The 20114-nt window shown below is 47.0% G+C and overlaps 1 protein-coding gene across 1 annotated transcript in view; it reads left to right on the top strand.

Moving 5' to 3' along the window:
* The window catches only part of LOC135918022 (neurogenic locus notch homolog protein 1-like), a 102538-nt gene extending 82424 nt beyond the window's left edge, over positions 1-20114 (top strand). Inside the window, exons 8-9 of the mRNA XM_065451691.2 lie at positions 4130-4236; positions 17676-20114. Of these exons, the coding sequence (XP_065307763.2) occupies positions 4130-4236; positions 17676-17783 (215 nt within the window). The 3' untranslated portion in view covers positions 17784-20114. The remainder of the gene's footprint in view (positions 1-4129; positions 4237-17675) is intronic.

The raw sequence follows: 20114 nt of genomic DNA, 5'->3' as shown, positions 1-20114 counted from the left end.
ACTGGCTCATTTGCCGGCCCTTACAAGTACTCACTGATACATCCGGGCTGTTTTTCACCGAAATGCAAAAACTGCGATGCCCATAAGGTGGACCTGACACATATAGTGAGAAGCTGCCCCGGGCTAAAGCCTAGGGCAGAACTCCAACTTCATAACGCTTCGGACTGGGAGGTAAAGGTGTCCAGCTCGGATCCTGCAGTCCAGCTACAGACCGTCGACTAGGCTTTGGAGATCACCGAAAGTCGAGGGCTTAGGGCCACACCACGCCACCTGGCAGAAGAAATAACCCAGTAATTCACGTAATTCGAAGATCTGGTGAAAATAAAGTTCTTCCTCCTCCTTCTGATAAATTTATTTATTAATTCCTAACAATTGTCAACTAGGGTACCTATAGTAACATGTTTTGTTAAGTTATTTTGTTCTCATTTGCCTTCGCCGCCAACGCCAATAGCTGTCATGGTGAAGTTGATGGCATTCACTGGTAAAGCCTAAGAGTGGGACAAATTTCTTGAAGTCTTAGAACAGCACTCATCGCCAACGGCATTGCCCAAAACCAGAAACAGGCAGTGTTTCCGAGCCCCTGTGGACACCTGACATACTCGTTACCGCTTAGGTTACTGGCACCCAGAACGCCTGGTGACATCACACTTTTGGATAAAAGCCTGCAGCTGCTGATGACATACTACACGTCGAAGACTTCGGTGATTGTTCTGCACCACCAGTTCCCCTGTCAGGTGCAAAGAGAGGGCGAAATGGCAAAGAACTTTGTTGCTGAACTGCAGAAACTGCCGGGCCCATGTGCATTTGGACATAAACTTGATAATGACCTGAGACCTGGTCACTCATGGTGTTCAAGATAACACAGGAAGAGGATATCCTCTAGAAGAGCAAGACCTCACACTGGAGCAGGCCATTGGAATCGTCACCGGTATGGAGGCTGACCAGCCACGCATCGACTGTGCATATGCACCGGTTGTCTCGAAACAGGGATGCCATTGTGATAATATGGTACACGGAAGTAGAAAAAATAAACATTAAGGCAGTGCGCTGTGTGGTGACGAAGAGGGCACCAACTCTTGGCGAATACCCGTGAGTGAGGGCCCTCATCATCACCGACACCAAGTTGTGAGCGTCGACGGTGACGCCTCGAAAAGCGTGGCGTGAGAGAGTGTGGCCTCTGGCGTGAGCAGTGCACGAGGTTCGGCGTTCGAGGGCAAAGACCTTCCTCGTTGTGCGTCCGGCCCATAGGAGCTATCGCCGCCCACGTCACTATGACACACCCGAATCAACGCTGTCACCCGCTGGGAGGCTACCTCGCCCAGTTCTTCCACTGGGCAACTGGTCCAAAAGTACTGGCGGTCCTGAACTGGGGTGAACGAGCATCCGGGTGAGTGGCCACAGGGCCACCCCGCCAGCTGTGGACGTGACTCAATGACTGCTGCTGTGGGCTCCTGAGCGCAAGCCCAGCCGGAGGCAAACCGGGCACGCGGAGGCTCCGATATATCAATTGTGGCACAGGGCCACCTGAGCCCCGCGAGGCTGTCCGACCCTGCTGTCCGACCCTGCTGTCCGACCCTGCTGTCCGACCCTGCTGTCCGACCCTGCTGTCCGACCCTGCTGTCCGACCCTGCTGTCCGACCCCGCTGTCCGACCCCGCTGTCCGACCCCGCTGTCCGACCCCGCTGTCCGACCCCGCTGTCCGACCCCGCTGTCCGACCCCGCTGTCCGACCCCGCTGTCCGACCCCGCTGTCCAACCCCGCTGTCCGACCCTGCTGTCCGACACTGCTGTTCGACATCGGTTCCACGACGTCTCCGACATGGCGACATGCCCTTCCGCCTGAACTGTAGGCCGATTACATTTGACCAATACATATATATGTAGCTACATGTCGTCCAGGAGATATTTTGGGGAACTGTTGCATCTGTGTGCCGTTTTCAATGTCTGAACTGCATCAATACAAGTCTGATGTGGGTTTGGGCTTCTGTGTGCTGCTTCTGCCTCTTTCTGGAGTGATCCTGCACCCAATAACATCACAAACTGGCGAGCCTGCCAGGATTCACTCGTAAATACAGTGAAAGAGGGCAGTTTCGCTTGAGCGCAGACACACATTAGTAGACTGCACCATGTATTTAGAGAAACTCACGGCTATAGGACTCCAAATAGGATTGTCAGGCGCAGAACTTCGCAGATGGATTGAAGCAGAACAGGCAAAACAAAGGGACAAGAGAGCTGTGGAGCGAGTGGCAATCAAGGAAGCTGCTGAATTAGTGCACTTTGCTGACGAGAGTCAGCATGAGATCCTCCAGCTAAAGCTGCAGCTTCAGAAAGGAGCTCAGAATGTGCCGGCAGCGGCACCGGCAGATGGCAGGGTGAAGTTGAAATTATCGTACCTTGCGGGTTTCCGCAGAACTATTACGTCAAACTCTTGTCTTTGCTTCCAATTGTCGATAAATTCGACTTCGCCCTGCCATCTGCTAGCCGCCTGGTTAGCTCAGATGGTAGAGAGGCTGCTCCGGAAAGGCAGTGGTCCTGGGTTTGAGTCCCAGACCAGGACGAATTTTTCTTTAACTGCAAGGCTTTTCTTTCGAGGAACCCGTATGGGTTTCCTTTGTAGCAGTTGCTATGCTTGGGTGGATGTCTCATTTTTCCCTTTATTAATTACTTTCCTCCACCTTGCAGGTTTCCGCAGAACTATTACGTCATAATGTTATTCTATTAAGTTGTATTTCATTTCTGAAAAAACTACCGAATTTTTATGCTGCCATGAGCAGCCAATAGAAGCGAATGCCTTGGCTGGAATGATAGAACTGGTGAGGATCCAACCTGCTGGCAACATTGGCTCTGTGGCGTGCAATGATACACACTGTCTACATTGTTGACTGCGGCCATGCAATTGCTCCATCCTTTGCACCGCAGTATCCAGGGAGTTGGTTGGTTGTTCAGCGTCTGATCCCACACTGCATTCTATCAGAACCTGTAGGAAATCGGTTGGGGGCAGTCATTGGGATAAGTTAAATGCCGGATCAGATGCCAGATTCTATTGCATGTGCCCTGCTCCCACGGTGGAAGCATTGTTGGAATTGTGAATGACCAACATGGCACATTCTAGTTCACGTGCAGAGATTCATGAACACGTTTCGATGCACTTCCTTGCTGCAATGAATATAGCTGTTACCATGCCGCTTTCTGCATATGTGAATCTGTGCTTGGCTACCCACACTGCTAATGTGATGTGCGTTGACATGCGCTCACCCACTCTGCCTACATTCAAGACTAATCTGTCCTACAATGTGGTGGAAAATTGTAATTGACAAGCTCATTGCTAGCCCATTGCTTGTGGCGGCTTTTGTGGACAGGAAATCCATGAAATCTTTTGTCTCCTATTTTGGGGGCCTTCGGCACAATGTACCACAATGCATATTGTCAGCGCAAATCTGACTCCTTCCTTCTAACCTTGCTCATTGTAAAAGCACCTGTGGTAACTGAGGCACTCTGATTGATTTAGCTAGAGCTGGCTAAGTGCCTACTGGAACATAGTACGCAGCGACAACAGCACCATCACATCTTTGTGATGTCATGGGTTGGAGCAGGTACACAGAGCCTAGAATATATAGCTCAGTGAGCTTGGGGAGTAGGCATAAAGCTTTTGTAGTGTGACGTGTGGATGGGATTTTGGAAAGGAATTTTAATGCCAATGACGATAGCTTACCACTATTGTAGTTTTGTTTTGTATTCAAATCTAATGCACATGCAATTTTTTAGTAAACTTTTCCTGAAACACATGTGCTTTAAAATTGTGTAATTGCACTAAGTGACAACAATGGGTACTATGCGATGACAGACACATTAGGTGCGATTAAACTTCCATACCACGAAGGTAAATTCTGGACATCTAATTTTCTTTGTACAATGTTTTACTGATTGTCAAAATTGGAGGTATGCTACAGTTTCCTTGTTATAAAAGCTGGGCATGCATTAAGTTTTCTTGCACATAATTTCCTTACTTTGATATTTGTACGTGTACTAGTGTTAAGTGGTAGTAGGAGCACCCTATGGGATGATGAGCTTGAACCACTGCGGAGCCAGCTGCTGGTAAACATGATGCTTGTTCACTGCTTCCCCCTCAGGTGGTCAGAATGCAAGGACGGGCGACTCGTTTGACCACCTCCTGCCAACCACAGCGGCCTGCAGCAATCTGCCACCCGAACCACCGCCTTACCATCCGGCTGAGGAGGTAAAAGTCTAGCCTGCATGTTGCTTCCTTACCTTGTTAACTCCATAGCACGGAGCCATACCTACATTTACCGTATTTACTCAAATATAGGCAGAAATCTTTTCGAAAAATAATTTATGGACCAAATTCAAGGGTTAGCTTAAATTTGATGTGCAATTTGGCCACAACCGCCTCACATTGCCAATCACCCGCCGTGGTTGCCTAGTGGCTATGGTGTTGGGCTGCTAAGCACGAGGTCACGGGATCGTATCCCGGCCACGGTGACCGCATTTTGATGGGGGTGAAATGTGAAAACACCTGTGTACTTAGATTTAGGTGCACAATAAAGAATCCCAGGTGGCCCAAATTTTCTTAGTTTCCCCCTACGGTGTGCCTCATAATCAGATCGTGGTTTTGGCACATAAAACCCCATAATTTAATTTTTAATTTTCACGTTGCCGATCGCAGAAAGGTTTATGCCACAAGGCGGCAAAAGATGTCGCTGGTTTAATCGGGACACAAAAAGGGAAATGTCAGTAACCAGGGAGATCATGCAAGTGAAGGAGGCCGTAAAGGTTTGCAGCATTGCTCGGAACAAATTCAGTTGCCCATTTACTGACATGCCTTTGACATGTCTATTTTACTGGAGTAATGGATTGGGCCATGATGGCACAGACTAAGGCACCGGCCAACCAAATAATGTGAGCATTCCAAAAGTGATACGTCTCAAAGAGGTTGCATGACTCTTCACTCTGAATGGCTTCTTTTGTTTGGCCTGCTTTCAATGAAATCTTTCCTTTCATTTTGTGACTGCGAATTGTGGGCGTTGGCCTAGAACTGGTGCCAGCCTAGATAAATACAATATTTTGTATAGTATTGGTTCCGATTCTTGCTAGGGAAGCCATTACTGTGACAGAGCCACCCACTACAGTGGCTATAGTGTTCTGCTTCTGAGTGCAAGGTTCCAACCCTGGCCATACTCAAACAGGGGCAGAATGCAGAGAAGCTTTTAAACCCATTAAATAATGTCAAGCCACAGGCCTGTGGCAGGGGAGAGGGTGTAGGCGACCTGACACCCCCTAAAATTATCACTGCGGCAATGTACTGCTCAGCGCAGCTTACATAAGTAATTACAGTAGAACTTCACTTATTCGTTTGGAAAAAAACATACTAACCAGGAAAATGTACGATCCGAAGTAATTCCACAGACTCAACTGTTGTTGACATCTACGTAATGCGAAGTGTCGTGCGGATTGTTGCGGCACGAGAAGCCAACGCGCGTGTAGCCGGTGGTGCTCCAGCGGCCCAAGATGCGTTTTGTTGTTTTTCTATTCTGTGGTGTATTAAGAGAGCAGCGGGAAACGGAAACGAAATCAAGCTAGTGGACAACGCTGGATGCAGCCAAAGCAAAACATGATGTCCACATCCCATCGCCTGCAGCAGGGAACAGCGGCATGTTTGTATTATTGCCTGCTAAAAGCATGCAGTACGCTACCTCACGCTGTAAAACAGGTAGGTGAAGATGCTTATTGCAATAAGTTTGGCGGCAGTAGCTGTGAATGCGGCGTGCGATGACCCGGGCGAAGATTTGCTGGAATCAAAATGAGAAACTGAATGCGCGCCGTTGTTTTCACGTGAGACGGGCGGCTATATACCATCCTCGATCACGAGTGCTTCGCACCTTCTCTTGTCCACATGGGATCTAGTGGCAAGATAATGTATATGATCGCAATCTGGCAGCGAGGAATGGCAGCGTGTTTCGGTTATCGCCTGGTAAAAGCGTTCGCTACACTTCCTATCGCACTACACGCTGTAAAACAGATAGATGAAGATGCTTATTGTACTAGGATTGGCGGTGATAGCTGTGAATGCTGCGTGCGACAACCCCTGAGAAGACTTGCTGGAACCGGAATGAGAAACTGAGTGCACCCCGGCGTTTTCACATGAGACGGGCAGGCGAGTATTGCGGTGAACCTGCTGTGGTAGCCAGCAATATACTGTTCTCAATCGCACACAACTCGCGTATTTTCTCGTTTACATGGGGTCTGGCAGCCGGAAAACGTATCATACGATTGCAGTTTGTTGACGTGCGGGACACTGGTGCCAAAAATCGTGTTTTCTAGAAACGTATGAACAGGTGAAAAATGAGCGTGACTCTATTAGCAGCGAGAGTTTAGAGCGGCGCCCTCTCACGAGTGACGTCGCGGCCAGGACGCCGCTCACTCCGGCTCGCACGGCTGCCGGGTGCGCTCAATCGCTTCGTGCATGCTTGGGGTATGGGTGGCTCGAGCCGTACTTATTGAAGGATATGTCGGCTTCTTTCTGCTGCCATGTCTGAACCACAGTTCTTTCTTCAAAAGCGCGCGAGTCGAGAAAACTTGCGGCTTAGATATCACAAGCTATATAGCGTTGAAGGGGTCTACTGGTTTTACAATGTATATATGTGCCGTGTCTGTCCATAAATTTTGCGTAAGAAGAATGTCTGCAAATTCAACACGCGAAGTTGGGTATGATGCTCCCCTAAACACTTAACATTCCCTTAGTATTTAGCTATGAAAGACATTTTGTTTTACATGGAAGTAAAATCTTGCTAATTGACGTGAACATATGTTATCAGTGTTAGAAAGACACTGCCCAGTGAAGCTGTCATCGTGTTTTTTGTTACTGTGGTGAGCTGTTCGAGTCAAATATGGCCATTTATTAATGTGTAAAAGAAAGAGTTAGGCGCACATTTCTTATGAAAATGTTTGCTGCTACTTTCACCCTTTCAACGAAATAGTGAAGTGGTACAGACTTAACAGACAGACTATGCCGCCACCTCACCTGGGGCTTACCCGGGAGCAGGCAGTGTTATATAGGCAATTACAGACGGGGGGTCCTTGCTCACCCCGGTGCTAGCTAAGCTCGTGTGTCCGAGCGTGTACGCGAGTGACGTGTGTAGACTGTGCGCTAAGGAGAGAGCCACCGCGGCTCACATCCTTTGGGACTGTAGTATAAATTCACGAGAAGCCAGTGAGAAGACGACGATCCCGCCACAGCTAGAGGCTGCAACGAGGACCTATGACCAAGATACACAACTAAAGGCCGTCCAGCAGGTCTCGGCAGCTCTAGAGAGGCAGCGACCTCGCGAAACCGAGGAGAAGGGGGGCAGCACCCCCAGGAAGGGGGTGGCGGCCCTCTCGGATCCACAGAAGTAGCGAGGAACCAAGACCTCGAGGAGCATAATGCACGAGACTGACGTTGTGGCCGCGTCGCGGTAAAAGCTTGTCCTCCCTGCGTGGAGGGAGCCTAACCGACTCTGCAGGCATATTTACTAAAGTTGCTCTCTCTCTCTCTCTCTCTACTTTCACCCCTCTCTGAAACAGGCCTCCAAAAAAAACGAATTGCTCATGGCTGCTAACACGGTAGCACATCATGTAGAGTATTCACATAGTTAATTCACAAAAACCATAGTAGCAATCACCTGAGAGAAAAGTTTCGTGGTTAAGATCGAGAGCCAATCAATTGCAAGCGATGAAATGTTTCATGGTTGCCCTCAGCAGCCTTTATCAACAGTATGGCACACCCATCACGCAACGGTAGCAACCGACTGTCGGTATGGCGAGGCACACATTGTTTGCGGAACCCATCAGTTCACTACAACTTCAAATTGAAAGCATAAAGCATTTTTAGCACCGCCTATTCGAATGCCTAAAGTATTCTCGAGGTACTACAACGCAGCTTAGATTGCCTAGAAAAGGAACATTCAAGTACTTTCTGCCTCACCATGTCTCGATCCAGCGTTGTTTAATTATACAAATAGAGAACTGTTTGCTTCGTCGGTAGTGAAAGCTCGTTAATTCGAACTTCAATAATTCGAATTTATGGATAAATTGGACTGTACGATTTGGTCCGGCCAAGCTCCACAGAAATCTATGTATAAAAAAAGCCTGTTAATTCGAACACGAGAAGGTTCCGCCACGGATAATTCTAACTATGCACCACCGTGCCGGTGACTTGGCGCCTGGCACACGGCCAGAGAAACGTGTCTACTGTCTGCACACAAGGCTGCGTGGCCTCCGGAACGGAGAGAAGGCAAAGTCAAGAAAAATCTAACCGGCGCGGGGTCGGCCAGAAGGCAGCGGCGGCTGCCTCCTCTCCGTTGTACGTGATCTCCGAGACTTCTTGCCCGTCGCGAATCTTGAAGGCTTTGCAAATCTTGTGTAGCTGCTAATGTTGTGCGGCAGATGGCATGGTAAGCACCAAAACACAGCAAATCAAGCGCGTCACAGCTGCGCTTGCAATCAAAAACCGACAAATCGGGTCCTTTGCCACCTTCACATGTTCAGTGTCTTTGTCTCGGCAGTCTTCATTGGTTGTGCACGTCTGTTTTCAGCTTAGGAGGTACCGGCCGTCGCGACTCTTTGTGATGGTGTTAAGCCTCGGTAAATATTTGTTTCGGTGGACATCGGTGGTGTGGCACAGTCGGACCCAGAGCTGCGACTTGAAGATGGTGTGTGCCCGTGGCACACGCCATCACTGCGCCAAAACACTGCAAGAGAAGAGTGATATCCTGCGGGAAGTGGACGCCGGACTCTTGTCTAAGCAAGAAATTGCGAAGAAGCATGCAATACTGAAAAGCACGCTGTCTACTTACATAAAGAATAAAAGGGCCATTGAATATACCTTGGTGGCAGAAGTTGCCAACAAAAGGAAGAGGTTGCGGCTCGCAAAGTATCCCGACCGAGAGAAAGCGCTACTGCTTGGGATAAAGGACATGCATGCTCAGGATATTCCACTGAGCGGCCCTGTGATACTGGCGAAGGCATTGGACTTTGCCGTGCAGCTGGGTTGCAATGACTTTGCTGCTTCAGATGGGTGGCTGCACCGTTTCCGCAAGCGTTACGACCTTGTTTTCCGTGCTGTGTTGGGAGAAGCAAAGGTTGTAAACGTTGAAACATGTGAAGCTTGGCGCTCCGAGGTGTTGCAAGGCCATATGGAGAAGCATTCTCCACAGGACATATTTATTCCACACGAAACTGCTTTATTTTTCGAATTGCTGCCTGCCAAAACAATCACATATAAAGGCAACAAGTGCACTGGAGGGAAAAGAAGCAAGGAGAGAATAACTGTATTGGTTGCAGCGAACATGACGGGAACTGAAAAGCTGCCGCTTTTATTGATGGGCAAATCGAAAAGTCCGCGTTGCTTCAAGAACATCCGGTCCTTTCCAGTGGACTACGCGGCCAACAGAGAGGCATGGATGACGGGGGAACTGTTCAGACAGTGGCTAGCGAAGATGGACAAAAAGTTTGAGCGTTGTCGATGGAAAATCCTCCTGCTCATTGACAACTGTTCGGCTCATAAAGTCAACGTTGAGACGAAGGCCATTGAGCTAGCCTTCCTTCCACCTAACACTACAGCGGCGCTGCAGCCCCATGGACCAAGGTATCGTTAAAATTTTAAATCATTTTACCGGCGCCATTTGTTGGAGCGAATTATTTTGTGTAATAATTATCAGGTGGCGCTCCTAAGTGCGCTACACATGCTTGTGCCTGCTTGGGAGCAAGTAACTGCGGTTACGATAGCAAATCACTATCGCCGCTGCGGCTGCGGCGCTCAAGCTCTACAAGGAGGAAAGCAGCCACCTGCGCTCGAAGTTGGCGTCACCGCTCCCATGGCGGACGTTTTGCACGACATCACCTTTGCTGACTATGTCGACGGGGACGAGAGTGCAGTGGTGTGTGGTGTGCTGACAGATGAGGACATAATTTCTCAGGTCAGAAGCACTGAACCTGTCGCTGCCAGTGGCGAGGAGGAGGAGTAGGAAGACGAAGCATCAGTGCGGCCCTACGCTGCGGAGGTCATGGCTGGATTGTATGCTGCCCGTCTCTTCTTCAGTTTTGAAGAAAACGAAGAGGAGGCCTTTTGCCACATTCGCTCGTTAGAGCAAAAAGTGCTAGCTGTCGCCTTCAAGGAATAAAGGCAGACTACAATCACGCACTTTTTTAACCATTAAATTTCTGACATGCACTACTGCTTCCAAATCGCAGTGTACTGTTGTTCTCCTTCACTTTCGTTAGTTCGAACTTTCATTAATTCGAACTGAAGCAGCTTCTCCTTGCAGTTTGAATTAACGAGCTTTTACTGTACATAAAAGAGAACCTCACAAACTTTCATAAAGAAAACGCCACAAGACTTACATATTTCCCTTGATTTTTGAGCCGCCAGCGGGGAATTATGATATCTTCAATATGTCTCATACTACTAATGATTGACGCTTCGACTTTTTCAGGCTGCAACCATACGGTCCAAAAGGCACATTTCACTAAAAAATTTGGGCCGAGCAGCCTGTGTCAGTTCGCCGAACAGATTCGTCGTAGAACGACAGAAAGCTGAGCTTAGTTGGTAAGGGTTCATTATGCAAAAAAAAGGTGAGGCGTGCAGACAGCACACAAGAAAAGAGAACTGTACAACACGAACGCCGACTATCAACTGAAGGGAGCACTGAGGTGAAAAAGGAAAGAAGACACAAAACTCATCTGCACAAGCTCTAAAATGGTATCACCACGTGTCAGTCGGGTACGTACGCCGGTCTACGTGAGAGAGAGCTGTTAAGGCACTTAATTTATTCCTTATGTAAAATAATCGAATGTTGACTCACGCACGCACTTCCACTATTATAGATATGCCATGCCTCTACCATAAGACACTTATCTTCATTCTTGTGCATGTACAATATTACGCATTCATCTAACTCTGGCGTGCAGTTACAATCTTGGCAATGTAGGGATAGATTAGAAGGCGATCCACCGGTTAACGACCTTTTATGTTCCATTAGCCTCTGATTGAGATATCATCATTGAGATTCGTCATGTTTATTCGTCAAGCAACAAGCACCAGTAAATTCCTCAAGTGAGTTGAACGTGTAGCACGGAAAAGGGAATATATATTGGTACACTCCTTTTCCTATTCTGCAAATAGCTGTAAGCCTTCGTTAGCTTTACAGTCGCCGACCGATTTTCCGGACTCCGAAAATTCGGACATGCCCGATTATTCGGTCAGCTTCGCGGCACCGCCATTCTCCCCATAGACCATAATGTATAACAACTGCCGAAAGTTCGGACACCTTGCAACCTCTCGTCTGATTTTTCGTACACTCCTTGAGCCAACTCGGTCGAGAGCACCATGCACCGACTCTGACCGGTGCATGGTTCGACTTGCTGCACGCCAATTTTGATTTGAACGGAGCTTCCTTGCTGCCCCACGAAGTGGCGCTACTGGAAATTCCCGCTCATCATCATCGTTTCTGCTTGGTTCGATAGAATGGCTCTGCAGCAGTTCCGGTTTCAGCTTAGTAAGCCATGTCAAGACAATCCAGCAGCTGATTTGTTTCTTCGCGCACGACGCTGCAAGCATGCCGCGTTTTTTCGCTTGTGTGACTGGTGTCGGCACGGTGGTGTTTGCTTTGTGTGCTGTGTCGAGGTTTCGGTGATCCAACGCGGCATACGGAAACATCTCGTCAAGTGTCTAATGGCGCCGACAGTGCCCGCGCAGACTGCACTGCGGAATGCCGGCAAGCGGGTGCCGGGAGGCCTAAGATGTGCTCCCTACCGACGCGGAAAATGTTCTGCCGAGACTTGCGCAGTGGTTGCATTGCGATTCCGGACACCGTCTCATTGACAGTTTCACAGGTGCTGACACTGCTGTACTGGCATGCGCAGAACTCTACGACGGCGAGATCATTCGTCAGGTTTCTGCTGCACCGCCGGACGATGACTGAGTCGGAAGTTGACGCACCATGTGCTACGCTGCCGTCGCATGCGGAGCGTGTACAAGCAGTGACTGTGCTTTCAACCGCCTATAGTGACCGTACGACCCTCTCCGAGATTCAGGCTTATCTGATTGCGCGTAAACGGAACAGCGTGCAACGGCGCATTCGCGATTTCTTCAAGCCTACTGCCGAGCCCGAATAAGTGCGTGGAAATAAAGGATTTCATTTTTTTTTTTCATAATCTGCATTTTCGGACACCTGTTTATTCGGACATTTCCGCAGTTCCCGTGAGGTCCGAATAAACGGTCGGCGACTGTACTTCAAATTTCCGCCACCTGAAATAAACATGTGAAGAACCGCCTAATTTTGAGAAGCAGTTAAAGAAGCAAGTGGCGCTTGTAGAATCTAAACTGCAGTGTTAAGTCCTCGTGTTACTGCCGAGCGTTTCTGTGAAGAAATGCAAAAATTTGATATTACACCATGAACCACTTGTCGTGAGCAAACCTTTTATCGGATTAAAATCAAGGTAACTATTGTAGAAGTCTTATATAACCAGCATTTGTGACATACTTGTTGCACTGTGGCAGGTATGATATCATAATTGGATACCTTTATGGTGTGTTTTTTTGGTTGTCAATCTGCTCACGAAAAACCCGCAATGGGCTGGTTTGCATTCCTTCAACTGGCACAGTAGCATTGCCTTTGAGAGCTGCATTGTCGCCTAAGAAATAAGCTCACTGAATAAATTTGCGTAATGAAGGCATGGTAAAAATATATTTGAGACGACCGCCATAAGTATGCAAGCAGAGAGAACGAGGGCGAACGAACGAAAATACTGCAGAAAGCGCCCGGACACTGCCCTAACGTCACGCCAGCGGCACTCGCAGCGCCCCTGTAGTTCGTCCTTGGGGCTAATTGGGTCATTTTTTGTTTTGTTGATTGCAAACATTGGCACCAGGAAATCGTAAGTAACAGAAACATATCAACGAGGTTCTACTGTATATTGTATGCACATGTCGATAGTAGACGTCTGTTAATTGGACTACAGTTGTTTAAATTTTTCGGTTAATTCGATCCCAACTGGTAGCACTGTATTCCTATGGACCTAAACTTTTGCTATTTCTATCCTAAAATTGGCCTTCACCAGATAAATCGAACTTGACCAGTCAGCACGCACCTGACCCTTTATGGTGTACAAGGGTAGAGGCTTGGGCGAGTTGGTCATGGTTCATAATGGCAGTGTTTGCATAGCACATGAAAGCAGGAAAGGAAGGACGGAGACAAGTAACCCGAGAAATAATAGAAGCAGAGTACATTCACAATCTAGGTGACCGCTGCGTAATCATTGCTGTGTCACGACCTGAGCGAGATAACCTGGCCGTGCGCAGGGCAGTTGTGGGCTTGTGAAGTGATTTGACTCATCAGGGATGTGCTGGTTCTGCATATCCCCCCCTTTCCTCTGTGTTTTCCTGTTTCCCACGGATTTATATTATGCTTGTCCGCAAATAAAATCAGTCGGACGTACATGCTCCCCTCACACAATACTCCTATTGGAGCCTGTGAGTATTTTGAATAAATAAACATAAATAAAACTTTTTGAAGAATTCATCCTTAACGTATGTGCACGATATAGCACGACCACACTTTCTTCACAAGCCCCTATGATCGCTTTAAACACACTCAAGAACCAGATCACATGAGCCTCTGGGCATAGCCAGGAGAGCCCCGACATATGTGGTGCCACCTTTCGGCAAGAAAAGAAACTGGTGCTGGATTCTCACTTCGTTTGACGTGTCATCACTCCACCTAACCTATTTCTAACACCGTGGCCCTGACCAACTCTTTGTTGTGCCTACTCATCTGCGTCAGACCGTTCTCACCCAGTTTCATAACGTGCTGACTGCCAGTCACTTTGGCCTGTCACGGACTTATAACCACATTTGTTGGTGCTGCTTTTGGCCTGGCTTTTACTGTGACGTCGACTGTTATATTGCCGCATGTGACCTTTGTCAACGATGAGAAAAGCCAAGCACACTCCCTGCTGGCCGCCTTCAACCACTTGACATACCATCAGAACCATTCTTTCGTATAGGTGTTGATCTTTTAGGCCCTTTTCCTTCATCTGTTTTGGGTGTAGCAACAGACTACACCACCCGATATGCAATCACACGAGCTCTTCTGACAAGCTGTGAAACTGATGTCGCAGACTTCTTTCTAGAGAATGTCGTCATTCACCACAGTGCCCCTTGACAGCTCCTCCCCAAGCGAGGCCGCTCCTTTCTTTCTAAACTTGGGAATGATGTTCTACACTCTTGCGCAACTAAACACGAAGTTGCTACTGCTTATGACCCACAAACAGCCTAGCTGAGCATCTCAGCTGAATCCTTACTAACATGTTTTCCATGTATGTCTCCACTGACCATCGGGGGTGCGATGTTGCATTGCCTTTTGTTACTTTTGCCTATAAGTCTCCTTGCCACAATATCGCAAGTTTCTCTCCATTCCTCATGCTTGGCCGCGATCCTACGCTACCTTTCAACACCATTCAGCTTGCTAGTCTGAAGTCCACAGCATAGTACACCTGGAAAGCCATACTCAAGGCACAAGAGGCACACTATATTGCCTGATGTCAATTTGTGGACTTGCAAGAAAATCAGCAGTGCTTATATGATGCCTGCCGTTGCGACACCCACTACACACACCGGGCACGCCTTGGTCCTCCTTTGGTCATCGTCACCACAGAGCGGCCTCTCAGAGAAGTTACTTTCACCCTACTACGGCCCTTAACCACATCTTGCATCAAGTAAAGGATGTCATGTACGAAATCCCCCCTCTTGACCCCACTGAGGCTCAGCCTCGCTCCAATGTAGTCAATGTCACGCATGCTAAGCTGTATTTAGTCTCCTCGATTTGGCTGCCTTTTTGCACTAGTTCAGAAAAGTGTCGTGCCAGTGCAGCGCCAGTTCTTGAAGTGTGAGCGTAGCGCGACACTAGCGCTTTCGGTGCAGCGGTCAAATCGAGGACAAAAGTGCAGGAACGTACAGGCCTTCGTCTGCTGCGACTGGGCGACTGTGGCTTTTCTTTTGTTGGTGTGTGCCGCGAGCGTAAACATGTGCGCAATGTCCTTTTTTGTCCTGTGGGAAGAATTTATGTATTAGTACCTGGAAATCAGTTCAACTTCAGCATCATTATTCAGAAAGCATGACCAAGCGCAGTTTCCACACCTTTCTGAATCGTATATGGCACAACGTTTCAAACGACGGACCAATGTGGTTTCGCGTAAACGTAACGTCGAGGTAGCGGTAAGTTCGTGAGAATTAATACAAACGACTGTGACCTGCGGGAAAATCCCGGCCTTCAGTGCACTTAGCAGCAGCTGAACACGGAAAGCGCTCTTAACAAGATGCTGCGTACACACCCTAAAGAAAACTGGCGTCCGTGCTGCGTTACTAATAACAGGTGCCGTCGATGCCGTCTACCAGCACCCGCATGGCCACGGAACCGCATGTGTCGTCTGCTATCAAGAGCCTTGCACTACGTGCACAAGAAAAGAACTTGCGGAGTGTCTAGTGCCAAAGTGTACATGAACTCGTGCAGCACGACGTCAAATCGAGTGCCAAAGTGCAGGTGGCGCTAGCTGCACTGGCAAATTGAGTGCTAGAGTGCTGCACCGCCTGAACTAGTGCAGGAAGTGCAGCCAAATCGAGGAGACCAATTATTTGACTTCCTCATAAACAGCACCGGGTCAGTGCTTCACTCACCAGGGATCATGTGACAGGCTGATGAGTAAGTCATTTAAGATTAGTCCTAAGGAGAGGACGGTCTTGGACTTCACGAGCAAACTACCACCTTCTCAGCTGTTACAGTATTTGTAAATATTCTGTACATATATTTCGTGCTTCTCCTTTTCTCATAACATTATGTTGATACATCATATGTCAGCAATGTGCTTGATTCAAACGCAAAAATAGGTTTCAAAACACCACAATTTGACAATATTGGCACTGCTACACAAGACCCGCAACAACATTAAAAAATGCTCCGATACTTGTAGGCACATCTGCCAAATGACAACTTTATTGATAGCTGGCAAAGAACGGTCGCCAGAAGAAGATTTGCATGTAACATATCTGTATTGCTGCAGTTCCTCCACAAGAAACTGACCGATTAAAACAATTGAGACAGTTAGCTAGAAGGCTTCTTATACGCAGCCGGAAGAAATATCTGATTGTAGCTCGGTCTACATGACTTATCAGACTTGCAATCACCGACGAAGTGACAGCTACAAAGATATGTACAAACTGGGTTCCTAGTCACCAGTGCTTTTGCACCTGAAAAGCGTGAAGCAGGGGAAGCTTACACATAGCATCTGCAAGGTGATCACCAATTCTTACTAAACAACATAACCTGTGAGGTTAGACGTGTGCACTTGCCTCTGCCTACGAACAAAGTGGGCCCAGGCTGGGAATCTGTAGAGATTCACTGATTCGAGTGCATTTGCAGCGTCCACAGGGATCTTCGCACAACCTACAACATAGCACATTTGCCTGGACTTGGTAGAACACAGTATTGTCGCATGCAACACAACTGAATTGATGAAAACATGCCGTGCACAGTGGTGACAAGTCTTCGGGCCGTCTGGTGGTCACAACCAGCCATTCGGCGGTTCCGCAAGGTGTCACCACCTGTTAGCAGTCTGTTACTAGTACTGTGCGACAACTTAGGAATGTAGTAGAAGCTACACCCACAAACGTTACAGCTCTCTACACTTCCAATAGATAGTTCTTGTGATGTAGCAACATTGAAAGAAGTTTGTGGCTACCTTGATATCGCGGAAATGTTACAGCTCTCTACACTTCCAATAGATAGTTCTTGTGATGTAGCAACATTGAAAGAAGTTTGTGTCTACCTTGATATCGCGGAAATGAGTGTTGGACAGATTGTACTGGCATCTGCATTCTTAGGCCATGACTGAATATAGACCACAGTATGGTATTCTTGCATACCCTCTCAGACCAAGTGCACCAAATCTTGAACAAAGTCTCCAGCTGTCAGCGTAGCCCACGCTGAGATGCTACTTTTTTATTATTTTTTATTTAGTAATGCTGTAAGCCCATAAAGGGCCATTACAGGAGTGGAAGATACAAACAGATACAAGGATACAGTATGACAACAAAAGGCAAGCAAATGAACAACTGCAGACGTCTCAGCAGGGACGCGAATCAGTTTAGATTCTATGCACCTTACAAATTCCCCCCAAAACATAGGAAACAAAAATGAACAGATACTCCTTTGGCAAAGTTATGATATACACATTAGTTAGTGGCAAAAAGAATAACGTGTACACAATGTAAAAATTCCTCAGCGCTTGAGGCCGACATGACAGGGTCGGGGAGCGCATTCCATTCCGTAATACCTCTCGGGACAAAGCTGTACTTAAAACAGTCATTTCTGACTTGAGGGGGTGTGATGTACTGGCTATGATGATGTCTGGATATTTCACTTGTCGAGATTTTGAAGTACTTGTGTTTGTCGACACAATTTGATGAACATTGGGAACATGCGTACAATAAAAACAGACTCGGCGTTGTCGCAATTGTTCTTTTGCTTTTTTAGCCATTTCACGCATTTACCAGCAAAAAATGTGACTTAGAAGCACTGCGAATTCTGGTCTATAATTTTTCTGAACTATCCTTTCCTTCTTCAGGAGCCGCCACCAACGTACGAAGAGGCGGTGCGAGGGGTGCCCGTTGCGCCCGTACCACAGATGGTGCCAGGAGGGAATGCTGCCGCACAGCCAACGCGACGTGCCTGAGAAAAAGATAGTGGAGAGTCCACCACTCACCTACCAAACAGTTGTCGTCCCTACCTTCTGTATTCCTTTTTCTGTTTTTGAGTCCCCCGTCATTGCAGAAAAGCACTCATTATCACCTGTCTAGCCACGCGTGGACAGGGAGAAAAAAAGGTGTCGCGAATAAAAGAACCAACGCTGGCAGATGCATCAAAAGTAGAAGGTGGCAGCCTAATTGGAGAGGCTTTCTTCTTTGACGTGGCCACAGTGAAGTAGGGAAGGTCTGTGCATAAACTGTGGCGCTGTTGCCAAAATTGTGTGTTTTTTTTTTTTTGCAAGGTCTCGTAAAAGAACCCCTATAAAAATGAAAAAGAAAAACTGGTGCATGCTCACTTTTAGAGGATAGTTACATGGGCTTGTTGGGCTGCGCTACAACGAAGTAAAAAACACTTTTGGAGTTCCATATCTTTGTTTTTAAATGCTTCCTTCAATCGTTCTTCATGCTCAGTACACCAGCTATTTACTGCCGCAGTTTGCATGAGCTGTGCTAATTTCGAATAAGGCTTTGAGTTTTTGAGACCCTGTGATGAGACTTTTGCCTGTATTCTGCACCAAGGAAGCATTCTCAAAATAGAGATTGTTAAAAGAAAAACATAAGTTCCAGGATGTTATAAGGTGTGCTGTTAGTCAACAAAACCTTAGATTACATAGTGTATCTTAACTTTCAATCAGATTGGCGCAGGCTTGCCGACTATTTCATACTGTGCAAACAATTATCTGCTTGCGGCTGTTTCCTTTTGCTCTGCCGCAAGACTGGAGCCGTTTTGTGAGCACAAAATAGTTCTGCCTCAGTACATTGAGAGTTGTCTTATTCCTTTCTTACCTTGAAGGCATCATTTCTTTTTCTTCTTGTTTCGTAGTTTCGCATATTTAGAGATAAGCACGTGCATTCACAGTGTATGTGTGACAATGAAATTCAAATGGCACGTGAAGGCTTCTCTCAAAGTGGCTGCTTAAATGTACTCTTGTTACGAACCTAGTCGTGTAGAAGTAATTTACTAACAGAACAAAGCCACAGCGCTTAGGCTGCAGTAGGTTTAAGTCTCCTTGTGAATATTTGGGTGTGCATTTTTGTCCCTCCAATCCTCCTCTTATTTCACACATGCAGTATATATGTATTATATACTTTAAGGTCAAACTACAGTGCCAGCAGGCTTTGCCTTTTTAAGTTGTGTATCTGTGATAAAAATATTTTTTACACTACACACGCGTACAATTACCTGTCCGTCTTTTTTTAAGCAGCTTGTCCACTGTGTCACAGTCTAGCTAACTGCATCGTTTGCCACTAGATGTGAGCTTGTTTGTTTTCTGTTTTTTTGTCCTCCAGAAGCTCATATTTATGAGCTTGTAGTAATGTTGCATACATGTCATGTAGCCTTCCTCTCTCATTTTATTTTTTCGCTGCTATGGCAGAAGAAATGCCAGATTGAGCAAATTTTGCTCCTCAGAAACGTGGCGTTTGCTTGTAGCACCAACAGATTACATATAAAGCTGCATTCTTGTTTCACAGATGTTCTTGTACTCATGTGTAACCCTGTGTTCTGCTTTGATTCAGGCATAGTTGTACAATGGAACCTCTTTGAAACTGTGTACTGAATTAAGTACCTGGACAATAGTAAGCAAGCCTGATGGAGAGATAGGTCTTGTGCGTATATTAGTCAGATATTCCTATTTCCGCATGTTGTTTTTCTTGTGGGTGAGCTTTGCTGTACAGAGAGAGATTATAGAAAGGAGCAATAAGTCCGCCTCCACACCACAACTTTTTGTTTTGCATGCAAAGACTTCCACAAGCGTCAATGTTAAGAAAATGGTATGACTTCTGTTCAAAACTTTTTCCAAGCTTTACTCAAAAGGCGAATTTGTCAGTTTGTGCATTTAACGGGCACTCCCGTCAGGTAATGGTTTCTGGTTGTGCTAACACCTTTTCCCAGTGTGGGACGTCTGCTAAGCGCGACTTACTTGCACATTATGCCAGCTGTTATGTTTGAAAAGCTGCAAAGGGAGAAAAGAAGATACGCTTAGCTTTCTCTGTAGATTTTTATGTCATGGCCATGCAAATGAGCATCGCGGAAAGTGCAGTGTAGCTCCATGCAACTCCAAGCATGTTGTGTGGCCATTGCTATTGCGTCTTCAGTTACCATATACATTCCCACAGATGTATTCTCTGTCTGTCTGTCCCAGCTCTGTCTTACATAACTTTGCATGCTTTTTTTTTTCGTTTTTCATTGATACAGGAAACCCAGGAAATTTATTCATGCCATACTGTCATTAAAGCCTTATTCTCAACCATGGAAA

This window comes from Dermacentor albipictus, chromosome 7 (genome assembly GCF_038994185.2).
Source record: "Dermacentor albipictus isolate Rhodes 1998 colony chromosome 7, USDA_Dalb.pri_finalv2, whole genome shotgun sequence".
Taxonomy (NCBI): domain Eukaryota; kingdom Metazoa; phylum Arthropoda; class Arachnida; order Ixodida; family Ixodidae; genus Dermacentor; species Dermacentor albipictus.
The sequence above is the reverse complement of the archived record's forward strand: the minus strand, read 5'-3'. Positions and strand labels throughout refer to the sequence as shown.